At 34.2% G+C, this 12192-nt stretch overlaps 1 protein-coding gene across 1 annotated transcript; it reads right to left on the bottom strand.

Annotated features, from left to right (window-relative positions):
* Positions 1–2382: 2382 nt before the first annotated feature.
* On the bottom strand, positions 2383–12162 carry LOC127848843 (dynein light chain Tctex-type 1). The gene is made up of 5 exons (XM_052381506.1): positions 12034–12162; positions 5742–5783; positions 4656–4779; positions 4150–4227; positions 2383–3002 (listed from the first exon to the last, which is right to left on the bottom strand). The coding sequence occupies exons 1-5, from the start codon at positions 12058–12060 to the stop codon at positions 2932–2934; spliced, it is 342 nt and encodes a 113-aa protein (XP_052237466.1). The 5' UTR covers positions 12061–12162; the 3' UTR covers positions 2383–2931.
* Between the last annotated feature and the right edge of the window lie 30 nt (positions 12163–12192).

Here is a 12192-nt window from a genome sequence, read left to right as displayed (position 1 = left end):
GGGCGGGGCTTTTTTCCTTATATGGTTATAGTAAAACCTTGTTAACAATCTAGAGGCCACATATATGGTCAGATCATCATGAAACTTGGTCAGACGATTTGTCCCAATGATATCTTGGAAGTGTTTGAAAATGGTTCTGGTTGGTTGAAAAACATGGCCGTCATTGGGCAAGGCATTTTTCTTTATATGGCTGTAGTTAAACCTTGTTAACACCCTAGAGAGCCAATTTATGGTCTGAACTTCATGAAACTTGGTCAGAACATACGTCCCAATTACATCTTGGATGCATTCGAAAATGGTTCTGGTCTGTTGAAAAACATGGCCACCAGGATGCGGGGCATTTTTATGCTCCCCATATATATATATATATATGGGGAGCATATAGTTGCCAGTTTGAGGTTACTTCCTCCATCACACTTTTGCTACCGTTTCTCATAGCGCCTTCAATACTTTACCGATCTCTTTCATATTTGGCATGTACGTACCTTGCATGGACCTCTACCTTTTGATAAGGTTTGAGGTCACTGGGTTTAAGGTCAAGGTCACCAAGGCTTATAATAGATTTTCTGTCACGCTTTTGTTACAGTTTTTAATAGCACCTTCAATACTTTACCGATCTCTTATATATTTGCCATGTAGGTACCTTGCATGGACCTCTACCTTTTGATGAGGTTTGAGATCATTGGGGTCAAGGTCACCGAGGCTAATAATAGATTATTTTCTGTCACACTTTTGTTAGTTTCTCATAGGGCCTTCAATACTTTACCAATCTCTTTCATATTTGGCATGTAGGTACCTTGCATGGAACTCTACCTTTTCATGAGGTTTGAAGTCACTGGTCATACTTTCTTTCCACACAATTAAACCATATATCGACAAAGCATCATTGGGGAGCATCCATCAGTTTTACTGAATTCCTTGTTCCTTATATGGCTATATATGGCTAAAGTAAAACCTTGTTAACACTAGTTTATGATACTGCCAACCAACAAATCTTCTGAACAAGTTTGATGTTGATGAAAAAAATATGTCTAGTGTGTTTGTGCGTTTTCTCTTATCAGCCAAGTTCCACAAGTGGTACATTGACCTTTGAGTTCAGAAATGGGTCCTCCACTATATCTACATGGAAAACATTTTCAATTTTAAAATTGCATTATGTACGAGGACACTACAATCTGAACAAGCTAAGTAGGATGGACTCGCATTCACTAAAATTCACTTAACAGCAAAAGCGAGCTTTCCTGAAGTGTCAATAATCTCAGATAAAGAATAACTGCTAAATTTGCAAACGCCCAATTCAGAATGCAGTACACTCCAGTTAAAAAGGTTCTTCATGGCTGACACCAACACAACAAACAAGAGGGCCATGATGGTCCTGATCCTGAGTTAAAGGTACACCAATGTGAAGGACAGACCATGTGGCCTAGTTTTTTACCAAACTTGACCTGGATTCAAGCATGATCTGGACTTTGTCTTGTTAAACATTCTAATTAAGTTTCATGAAGATTTGTAACTTTATGTGCTCTCTAGATGCGAAACACCATTTTTCTGAGATTTAACCTGTAGACCTAGATTTGGGAAATGCAGTCTGGAATAAAAATTCAGCCTATATATTGTCAATATTAATTGAAACCAATTTTCGAGATTTAAACTCGGCCTTGATAACATCAAGATACACATTTTGACCAAATTTAATCAAGATTGAGCAAACAAGAGATGTGTTTGTCAGAAACACAATGCCCCTTATTGCGCTGCTTTGAAATAAAATTTCAATATATCATTTGACAGATTTAGAAATTATCTCCCTTTTAAAGCTAATTACTTCCCTTGGATTGTATTCTATGACTTTTGAAGAATGACCTTGACATTGACCTTTCACCACACAAAATGTGCAGCTTTACGAGATACACGTGCATGCCAAATATAAAGTTGCTATCTTCAAGATTGCAAAAGTTATGGCCAATGTTAAAGTGTTCGGACAGATGCACAGACTGACAGACTTACAGACGAACTGACTGACAGTTCAACTGCTATATGCCACCCTACCGGGGGCATAAAAATGTGGCCTATGGAGCTACAACAAGGTTTTTCTTAGATTCCATACGGTGACAGCGCTTTATGGACGTTCATGGCCTAGATTTAAATTTCAGAAATTGTAAAGATGAATATTCTGACCAATTTTCCTCAAAATTGAATAATATGTGTGGCCTATAGAGAGATAACAAGGCTTTTCTACTTTTTTGATACATGCAACCAAGATTCAAACTCTAGTGCCATAACAAGCTACAAATTTAGGATGACAGACAATGAACATAAGGTGACAACAATAGCTCCCCATTAAACTTTGTGCACAGGTGGGCTAAAAAATAAAAAACGAAATAATGAACAGAAATATGTTTTATTAAAATCATACATACATTGTACAAATTCTGCTGAATGCACAAAACAATTAATTAAGACAACTTTCCAATGAAATGCTCAGTTCTAAAAGAAATATTAATCGTTTCGAATCTATTATTATGACCTAATCAATACGTAATTTTAATGAAAATGTGAAGAACACATTCTTGTCACAAAGACTGTTATATCTGACCGCTTGCACTTATAACAACACTTATCAATAAACTAATCAAATGCAAAATAGACATACATATCAAACACATTTAAAACAATTTAGTCGAAATAAATACCATAAACAAATAGACACATATATTAATACTCCCAATAAATTTAAAACAAACGTCAGTAAGTTAACAGATTTCTTTTTTTCCTCCTTTTTTCCAAATATTCAGAGATAACAACTTCACAACTTACAGGGAAGTACGCGATATTTTTTCAGTAATGTTTAACGCAGGAGGGGTGTATATTGCAGTTGAAGGGTTGTGCTGTTTTCATCATGGGAACAGGAAGGGAACCTCTTCACAGGACAGATCAGATGGCAAGCCCGAACACAGAGACGATACAGTACATGGTTTTGTTCTCCCATCTCACAGTGCAGCTCCCTGCATTGAACAGAAGATATGTTATATGAGCCAGGCGCTGAAAAAAACTTAAATTCATTAGAGCTGTAACGATTCGGTTCCATGCATCGAAAAACCGGTTCAACGCCATCGATTCGATTTCGATACCAATATGGCCAATGTCGATTCGATTCATTGCAATGCCGATTGATCCTCATTTTAAACCTTATTTTCAAATTCGTCGTCTAAACGTTCTTGTCATTTGTAATACGTTTTGTGAATGGTCAATAGCCAATATGGCATCCAATGAATGAATGACATGCTGAGAATTACATCAGCCGGTAAATGGCTTCTTCAACCACGCCGAAAGACGCACAGTCAAAATTAAAATCAAAAGTATGGGAACATTTCGGGTTTCGCGAAGGTTCTGATGAAAAGGCAACTTGCAAAACGTGTTTTGTTGACGTTAGTTACCCATATTGTTTCTTTACTAAACTGTGTGCATTCTGTTAAAAAAGTCAACTGGAAGTTGTTTATATACTTACACGTTTTTTTGTTTTGTTTTTCTGTTAAATACATGTGATACATTTTATGTTATTTAAGAATAACACAACAGGAAGTTTTGTTCAATAAATGTGTTACTTATAAAACAATGTTGCGTTTTTAAATTTTATTTTAAAAAATAAACACTTTAAATGTACAACAAAATAAGTTAATAACAAATACAAAACATTAATTCATGCTCTGGACAAACCAAGCATGAACTAGTTTGCAAAATAAGCAGCAAATAGTTTAATTTGAATCAAATCGAAAATAATCGAATCGGACCATTGGTATCGAAATCAAATCGAATGATGGGTGAATCGCTACAGCTCTAGACTTCATGCATGTGCAGTCAGCACATCGAATCGGACCATTGGTATCGAAATCAAATCGAATGATGGGTGAATCGCTACAGCTCTAGACTTCATGCATGTGCAGTCAGCACAGGCTAATCAGGGAAGACACTTTCTGCCTAGACTGGATTTTCATCAAAAAGAGAACTACAATTAAGGAAAAATTCCATAAAAGCGTAGAGTAGTCCCTAATTAGCCTGTGAAGATTGCATAGGCTAATCTGGGACAGAACTTAGCGCAGTTAAAAACTACAACAACCTGACTGTTACACATCAATCCCCTGATAAACTCACCATCTGTTTGATTGTCCCAGAAACACGAGCTAGCTGTATGTAAACCTGCACCATTCTTCTGCATGATCACGCAGGTCACTGAAAATAGGTTAGAGTGAACATATTGACACATTTTTAGCAAATATGTTCCTTTTAAATAAAACTTTCAATTAATAACATATTAATCAGATTGACTTTTGCGACTCCATATGGCAGTTTTCATGTTAACATTACAACAGGATTTATGGCCCCTTTTACTATGAAAAAATTACATTGTTACACTTGTGTTGATTCACTGTTAAGTTTTCTCAGAGGTGGTAATCACATGACAAACAAGATGGTGACCATACCAAGACAGGTAATTTTTATACCCTTTATTACTTGTATAAATTTGTTAAAATGCAGCCCACTTTCCAGCCATATCAGCAAGAAAAATATAAGAATTTATAATTATAATATCATATTAATATTGGCTGAAGCATAAAGACTCTTTTAATGTTATCATGGAAAATGTTGTGTTTGCTCACCAATATATTTGAATGGCTTGCCAAGTTTTGTCAGCTGGTTTAAACATTGTTCAACAACATTGGAAGTCCACTGGTTAACTTTATTATGTTGGTATGCATTTCCACCAATGGCACCTTCAATAGCCTACAAGGCAATGGTTAATATTTGAAATGTATATGAATACTTGAAATGTATATATTATTATTATTATTACATGTACTAGTCTTGATGAAAGTTTGCAATAACATAACTTACAAATCTCAACAGTTTTAAATATCACAATTTTCACACAAAGCTTATACTATTTAGTCGACATGTTTGAACAGGTTTATTATATATGGAGTATTAAATTCATGCATAACAATACAAATCTCAACAAACAAGTATAGTAAGAAATAAATAAATATTTCAATGACATTGATCTTTTGAAAGCTTAAGCAGGGATTTCAATAGATTTTGAAAAGCAGGAGTCAAGTGACCCAGTCATTGAAATTGACAGGGGTCAAAATATTGAAGTCAAGATTTACTTGCTTTCTGCAGGGCTTTTCACCCTTATATAACAGGGGCCGAAATTCGGCCCCTTCCTAATCCAAAATAAGGTCATTTTTTCCCAAAATTGATAGAGGAATTTCCCAAATTGTAAAAAAAAAATTACTTAGACATATTGGGCATCTCCCAAATTGAAAGCAATGAGCTCTAATATGATTAAAAATGCACCACAATGTGTCTTTTTATACTTCTGCGCAATGAAAAAGACCATGTTTCAAAAACACAGTCTTCCCAAAATGAGCAGTTATCGCGCATGAAATTCCCAATGTGAAAGGCTAGGGCCTTTTCCCAATTTCCTGATAAAAAGCCCTGGATTCTGCATATTTGTTAAACGCTCTGCAAATGCTTTTATATAAATTTGAGATAGAGAACTAATATGCTAATACAGTAATTATATGATTTAAAATAAATCATAGAAATAGCTTCCTGATAATATTTGCATCAAAATAATGCTTGGCTTATAATTTAAAGAAGTCAAAGGTGAGAAAATTTCCAAATGGTTGCATCAAAGAAGAAGGATTCTACTTCAATTGAAATCCATGGACTTTGACGATTACCTCTTTGATTATATTAGTGACTTCATCCACAACAAATGCGGTCTGAAAATAAAATAAATGAGAATAATACATGAAAATTTGGGGCACAAGATTTACAATTAAAATTATCACAGGTCCATCAATAATATTAAATGGGGTTTATCTAAGAACTTGCTTCTCATAAACGCTATCATCAGGGCTTGCACTAAGCGGCGTACGGCCGTATATTACGCCCGATAATTGTTTCCATACGCCGATAAAAAAAAGCCATGACGTCCACTGTACTTCCTTAAAATTGGTCATACGCCGAAAATAGCAACCCGTGACGTAAGCTGTCGATTAAAATAACACTTCAATCAACACTGCTTTCTGCCGACTCAATGTGTTTTGCACACGTCTCGATCAGTCTAAACTCCGCCTCCTTATATTTGCTACCGCCCGCAGGTGATTAGCAAGTTTATTGTTTATCTAACGGTTACACAATTTACCCCCCCCCCCCCCCCCCCCCCCGCGCGGATCGCAAATTAACCGTGACAAAGCAGTCGCTTAAAATTGGTTGCTTTAACAACACACTCGTGTCTCTGCGCGTGCCATATGTTGTCTAATGATTAGGAGATAATTGCTGGTTTTGGGCAGACGGTACGGTAAAAGAAAGACGGCAAAAATAATTAAAGAAAAACAAAATTGATCAAAGTTTAATTAATTACGTAGATTCACTACCGTATTAGGTCCCGCGAGTTTTCTCAGTTTGTTAATCCACCGATAATTACGAGTAATAACCATCTTATATAAACTGGAATCACAGTTCATTTTCTATACTAACAAGTCATTTTACTAGTAAGAAACATTTAGAAAACACATTTCCTTGATTAGATATAAATTATCCGAGTAGAATTAAATTGCTACGTCATGATTTTCGACATTGCAAATGGCTGACCTATTGTAACATTCAACCCGCGTTCAGTTCAAAGCTGGCGATTCAAATTACAAGTAATGTTGGTTCAATAATGGAGAAAACATTAAATGGATTTACAAAATGTTACAAATATTTGATAAGGTTTGTTAAACCAGATAACAACAAGGAAAGTTTGGATTATTAAAGTTTAACTGGTAAGGCATTTATTAAGTGTACATATTTCGGACATATATAGTATTCGGATAAACAGTAATTGATATACTAGATGCTCCATCATGACCATTCATTAAGATTGTGTTTTGTTGCAAATGCAGTCATAGGAATGAGGACAATAAAATGACAATAAATATGTGATGAAAATGTGCAACCGCACATATCTCAAATTACTTAAATGTGTTGAATGACTTAAATGTGTTATGATTACATAGATTTTAATGAGAATTTATTGTTTTTACAAATGAACATAGTAAAATGATAGAAATAATCAAAGTTTTGAAATTAACATGTTTTGTTTTTTAAGTCGATATTGTTTGCACAAACTTATACCCTGATTTTCCAAACTTTTCCCTATTTTTAAAGCCTAGGGTAGTCTCCACCTTGTTGTAAGATATATCTAGTTACTTTCACAGATGTACAGTGACCCAAAATGGATGGGAAGAGTTTGTGATCATTTACGCAGTTGACATTCCGTTAACATCAACATTAAAGTTGTTTGGACTTCCAACATTTTTGAGTGGGACTTCCATAAGTAAAGGGCAGGAAGTCAGGACTTCCAAAATTTATTTCTTAGTGCAAGCCCTGCTATCATATTTCATAAACCACATCTGTGACTTTCAGACATCTGAAAAAAAGTTTAAGGTAACACATTGTCTAGTTTAACCACTGGGGTCCATCAAGTATTCTATGTTTAAAGATAAAATAAACCCCACTCTGTGATTTCTTGATGCCCATAGTACAGTTTAATAACGATTTCCATCAGGTCTCATGGAATGTGTTCAAAATCCAAGAAATTACAAAAAAATACATGGATACTGACTGGAAGCCACTAGAAAAGACACAAAAATACACAAAATTCCAGTTGTAATAGGTACAAAATAAAGTCATTTTCAAAAGAAACGTATACAGCTTAAGAATATTGGTATAATTTAATGAAAGTAACTGAACACATTAGAAATAATAAAATGAAAGTGTTTAACACTTGCAGGACTCAAATAGTCGATGCTGAAATATTTGTGGACTTTCAATGATACTCCTATAAATATGAGGTCGATTTACATCGACCTCATATCGTTTAACGTTATTTTGCAATAGCATCGTTCCGACATGAATTCATGTCGGAAGCTTTAACGGCATCAAATTCATATAACAGCACAGAATAATCATGCAATAAATTATTAAACATAAAATATAAACATTATTTTACTAATTGCATTAGAAAAATGTTTATACAAACTTACAAGTAATGATAGTCCAGACCTTAAAACACTACCACTATTCAAATTCCATATTGTTGCCATATAGCACTGTGTAAATTGAAAGTTGCATATTGTTACCTCATTGGTCGGTTATAAATACATTGTTTCTCTATATATAGTATTCGATTTAGACGAAAATAATAATTTACGTGGAATGTCATATTAGTTTTCCATTAAAACTTTGATCTTGCTGTGTGTGTTTATGGACGTTATTAATTATGTTATACTTATTTTTGTATTTCATTAAGAATTAGAACGTGTAGCCCTTTTTGTTAACTGTTTTTAGCAAACGATTCGCGGCTTAATAAGACACGGAAAATAGTTAAAGCGACACTTTTATTTAAAGGTTTAATGTGAACAATATTAAATGAAACCTTTTTTGGTATTAATATATTTTATTGACATGTTAAATTCGATACTTGAAAAGGTGTTTAGTCTTTAAAAAGATGTCGCTGATATTGTTAATTTAAATAACTGTTAATATGCTTAATGTTGTGTAAGAAATTGAATAGTTTCACTGAGTTTTATTCCCGCCTAAAATCCGATATCGTAAAACGCGCAACGGTTAAGAATAAGGTCTAAATAAGTTTAAGTATTCAGATCTGAATATCAGCAGCTGTGCCAGCTGGGAGCCCCGTTTTGGCTTTAACAACCGCAAGCGAAACAACATACTTTTTTAAGTCTTGCACTTAGACTCCATGATCACAAGTATAGGTCCCTGCTGTGGCGTATGGCACCATAGTGTTATTTAGTATTGGTCGGCACAGTATCTGATCATAACGAGACAATTGGTTTGTGCTGAACACAGGGGCAATAAAACCACAGATCTATCAATAAACAAGATTATTGAGATATCTTTTATTGAACACTGCGATAAAAATGCTCAAACCACGGACTCTAGATTACACGGATAAGAAACATGGCAACATTCTCAGAATCGTCACTGCTATATGTGTAATCACCTAACAATTCGTCTAAAAATAATTTATATATTTGAGTTAAAGACGATGCACTGTTGTATAAGTCTGAATAAACTATCTGTCTGCCTGTCTAAATCTAAGCCGTCATCGTCCCAGTGAAAAAAAAATCTGATTTTGATTAGTTGAACATGATGCCCTAATGTCAAAATACGAAATGACCCGCGTAACACCGACCGTAATTTTCAAGAATCTTTAATAAATTGATAATTTAAGGTAAATAACATTTCATATAATTATACATAATTCCCTCGTTGATAATTAACAGCAAACGATGAATGTTTTTAACACCCATTTTATTTCAAGTATGCATGCAAAGCCGAATAAAATCGAGAGGGTCCGCTATATACGCTGTTTCATCATAAATTTAACACCCTTTCTGTGTTATAAACAAGAGCTGAAATAGTTAATTTATTAAGATTTATTTATAATAAGCTTTATTGATATGTTTCGTGAACAAAATACTACAATATATCATAAAAAATATAATAATCATGGCAAAGGAAATTCAATGGCCGGTTTCTAAACAAAAGCATAATCGCCAAGACCGTAGCATCAGTTCAGTGCGTTAGGAACGCGCGCTACTTTCTTCCGCCTTCATTCCTTAATAACTTTCGTTTTTAAACAATTTTTTTTCTATCGTATACAGAATTCTATTCTCCTAAGCAAGATGTATTTTTTCGGCGTAAGCTGTATTAAGCCAGCTTTTCACCCTGACTTGACCTTTGTAAGTGTCCAATAATATTCAAATAAAATTTTCCGCGGCTAGGTACGAATGAATACACTTCATTTATTCCATTGGCTGATTTGAGTATAACACCAGAACATTGGAAACATATCCGCGTCTTTGTAACACTGTTTTACTGCATGAAACAATTTTATCTCCAATGAAAAGGCTCAATAGATAGAACAGTTTTACAATCAATTTTCGACATAAATACAGTTTGTGCGTTCACCTTTTATTTTCAGAGAATTACCAGCGCAAAAGCGTTTATACTAAAGGCTGTATTTTCATATTTAGTACTTACTTGCATTGCATTTCAACCCGCGAGTTTTAGGGTCAATTCGCGGCCAGTGTGTGAAAGTCAGAGTGTATATACAGTTCATCACCGGAGTTCGCAGAAGGGGTTGCGATCTTTTCATTGAAGGAAAAAATTGGAATCTATGCTATTTTTGTCTGATGGAGTAAATAGTTCGTTTAGTCGCTTTGTCGATATATAAATATTTTAGGCACAGCTGTTGCCTTGGTCGTGTACAGTTGGCGTAAACAAGCCGTCGTTTCAGCAGCAGAATTGTTACCTAACTTTAATGCATTGCATTCCAATCCGCAAGGTATCAAGGTCAGTTTGCGGTCAGTTGCAGAAATCTTTATATAAACGCCGTCTCGTAAACTTTGTGCACTTGAAGTCTGTTTTGATCAGAAAGATACTAAATAAAGATATTCGGCGATATTATTGTGGTATGTCAATCATCGATTTTTAATATGTTTTCAACATTTGCATGATAAGGACCAATTTTGATAAAATTAATTAGAAATATTTATCCATTAAGACCAGTTTATTAAGCATGAGCACAATAATTCACTATACTATAATTATGCAATTTGAGTATTGCCGGCTGACCTATATGCACTCGTTTATTTTCATGTTTCTTGTGTTTTTCTATTCTGTAAATATAGATATCAGAGTAATAATATCACATAAAGCAAAATAAGCCACAAAATCTGGCGCAACACCCCGTAATTGATTTGCTTGTGATGTAGCTAAGAACTGCGCAGAAAAAAGGCATCCGCTACTTTTTATCTCATTGCGATAACTTTTGATCGTTCATAAACATCGACCAAAATCAACGCCGTATATATTTTTTAAAGATATTTCTTGTTAAAACTGAACTCCAAATATAAACGCTACAAATTGGTATTAAGTACGAACATGTCAACCGTAAATCTAGATTCGAAAACTCCAAAACGGTATGATATTTGAAAAAGTTAAAGTTATAACTCGCCGGGCTGTCGAAATCAGAAGAAAAACTTAATATATATTTATATATCTGTTTACTACGTAACGTAAGCTTTCTAATGATATATAATTTGTCAAAATCTGCCGAGAAATGAAACAATAATTCAACAAAAGACGTGAGTGGGTACATCAAAATGTATAACCTCGGCGCTTCGCTGTACGCGAATTGTACAAAATCGATAGCCACAATATGGTAAAACGCGCGGTGGTAAAACATAAAATGTGTATTTCTTGTGTTTATCTCGCTATAAATCCATTAATAACAACGGGAATATACTAAAACGCATATTTTTGAAAGAGGAATTAATAAGCAACAAGATAACGTATAAACCAATAAAATCGGATGAATAGTTTTTGCATAAGATTAGGTTTACTACAGTAAGGGTCAAATACTCGATTCATCTCCTAACAATATACACTCCGTGATACAACTGGTAGTTTTTACACACACATATTGGTTCCATTTAATTAAAGAGTACAGAAAGTTAAAAAGTGATGTGGTTTGTTGTACAACAACAATTGGTTATGTGTAACCTATTCAAAAAATAATTTCGTTCAAGATAATTCAATGTAATTCTATAAACGACAAACACACGAAGACACACGAAGTGTGTTGTGTATGTTTATTTTAAAAAATGTACATAAGTGGTTTAAAAGCACAATTTTTACACATTTAAGAGGTAATCGCTCACATATATGTCTAATTAATGATAATTTTATGCATTAGCAAAGATTTAACGAGAAAAACTGAAGTTTTAGCTGAACTCAATTTGCTATAGGAAAACGACGGTAGCCGTTTAGACGTAAGCGGGGTAGCTTACGTCTAATTATTTGGACTATTTCAATGACAGATCTGTTTGTTATGAATGACAGTTTTAAATCAATATTTTCATATGATACATTCTCAATATGAGTGTTATTATTTACCTCTTCTGCAGCTTGAAAATCGTCCATCTTTGTGTGGCTAATTGCAAAAATAAAAATGCTTCCACTAAAATCTTACTAATGTTGTTGACAACAAAATCACGTGAAATCTCGCAGGTGCTCGTTTCCGGTGTGATGTGTAAATCCGGTCAAAACGGTCAT

This window comes from Dreissena polymorpha, chromosome 1 (assembly GCF_020536995.1).
Source record: "Dreissena polymorpha isolate Duluth1 chromosome 1, UMN_Dpol_1.0, whole genome shotgun sequence".
In the NCBI taxonomy this organism is placed as follows: Eukaryota; Metazoa; Mollusca; class Bivalvia; order Myida; family Dreissenidae; genus Dreissena; species Dreissena polymorpha.
This window is presented reverse-complemented; position numbering and strand designations above follow the sequence as displayed.

Excerpts from the sequence above, each read along its gene's own strand:
- LOC127848843 (XM_052381506.1), bottom strand. The coding sequence starts at position 12,060 with ATGGACGATTTTCAAGCTGCAGAAGAG. Across the intron at positions 5,784-12,033 it reads ATTTTCAAGCTGCAGAAGAG|ACCGCATTTGTTGTGGATGA; the intron begins GTAAATAATAAC and ends TTTTATTTTCAG. Across the intron at positions 4,228-4,655 it reads CAAGCCATTCAAATATATTG|TGACCTGCGTGATCATGCAG; the intron begins GTGAGCAAACAC and ends ACCTATTTTCAG.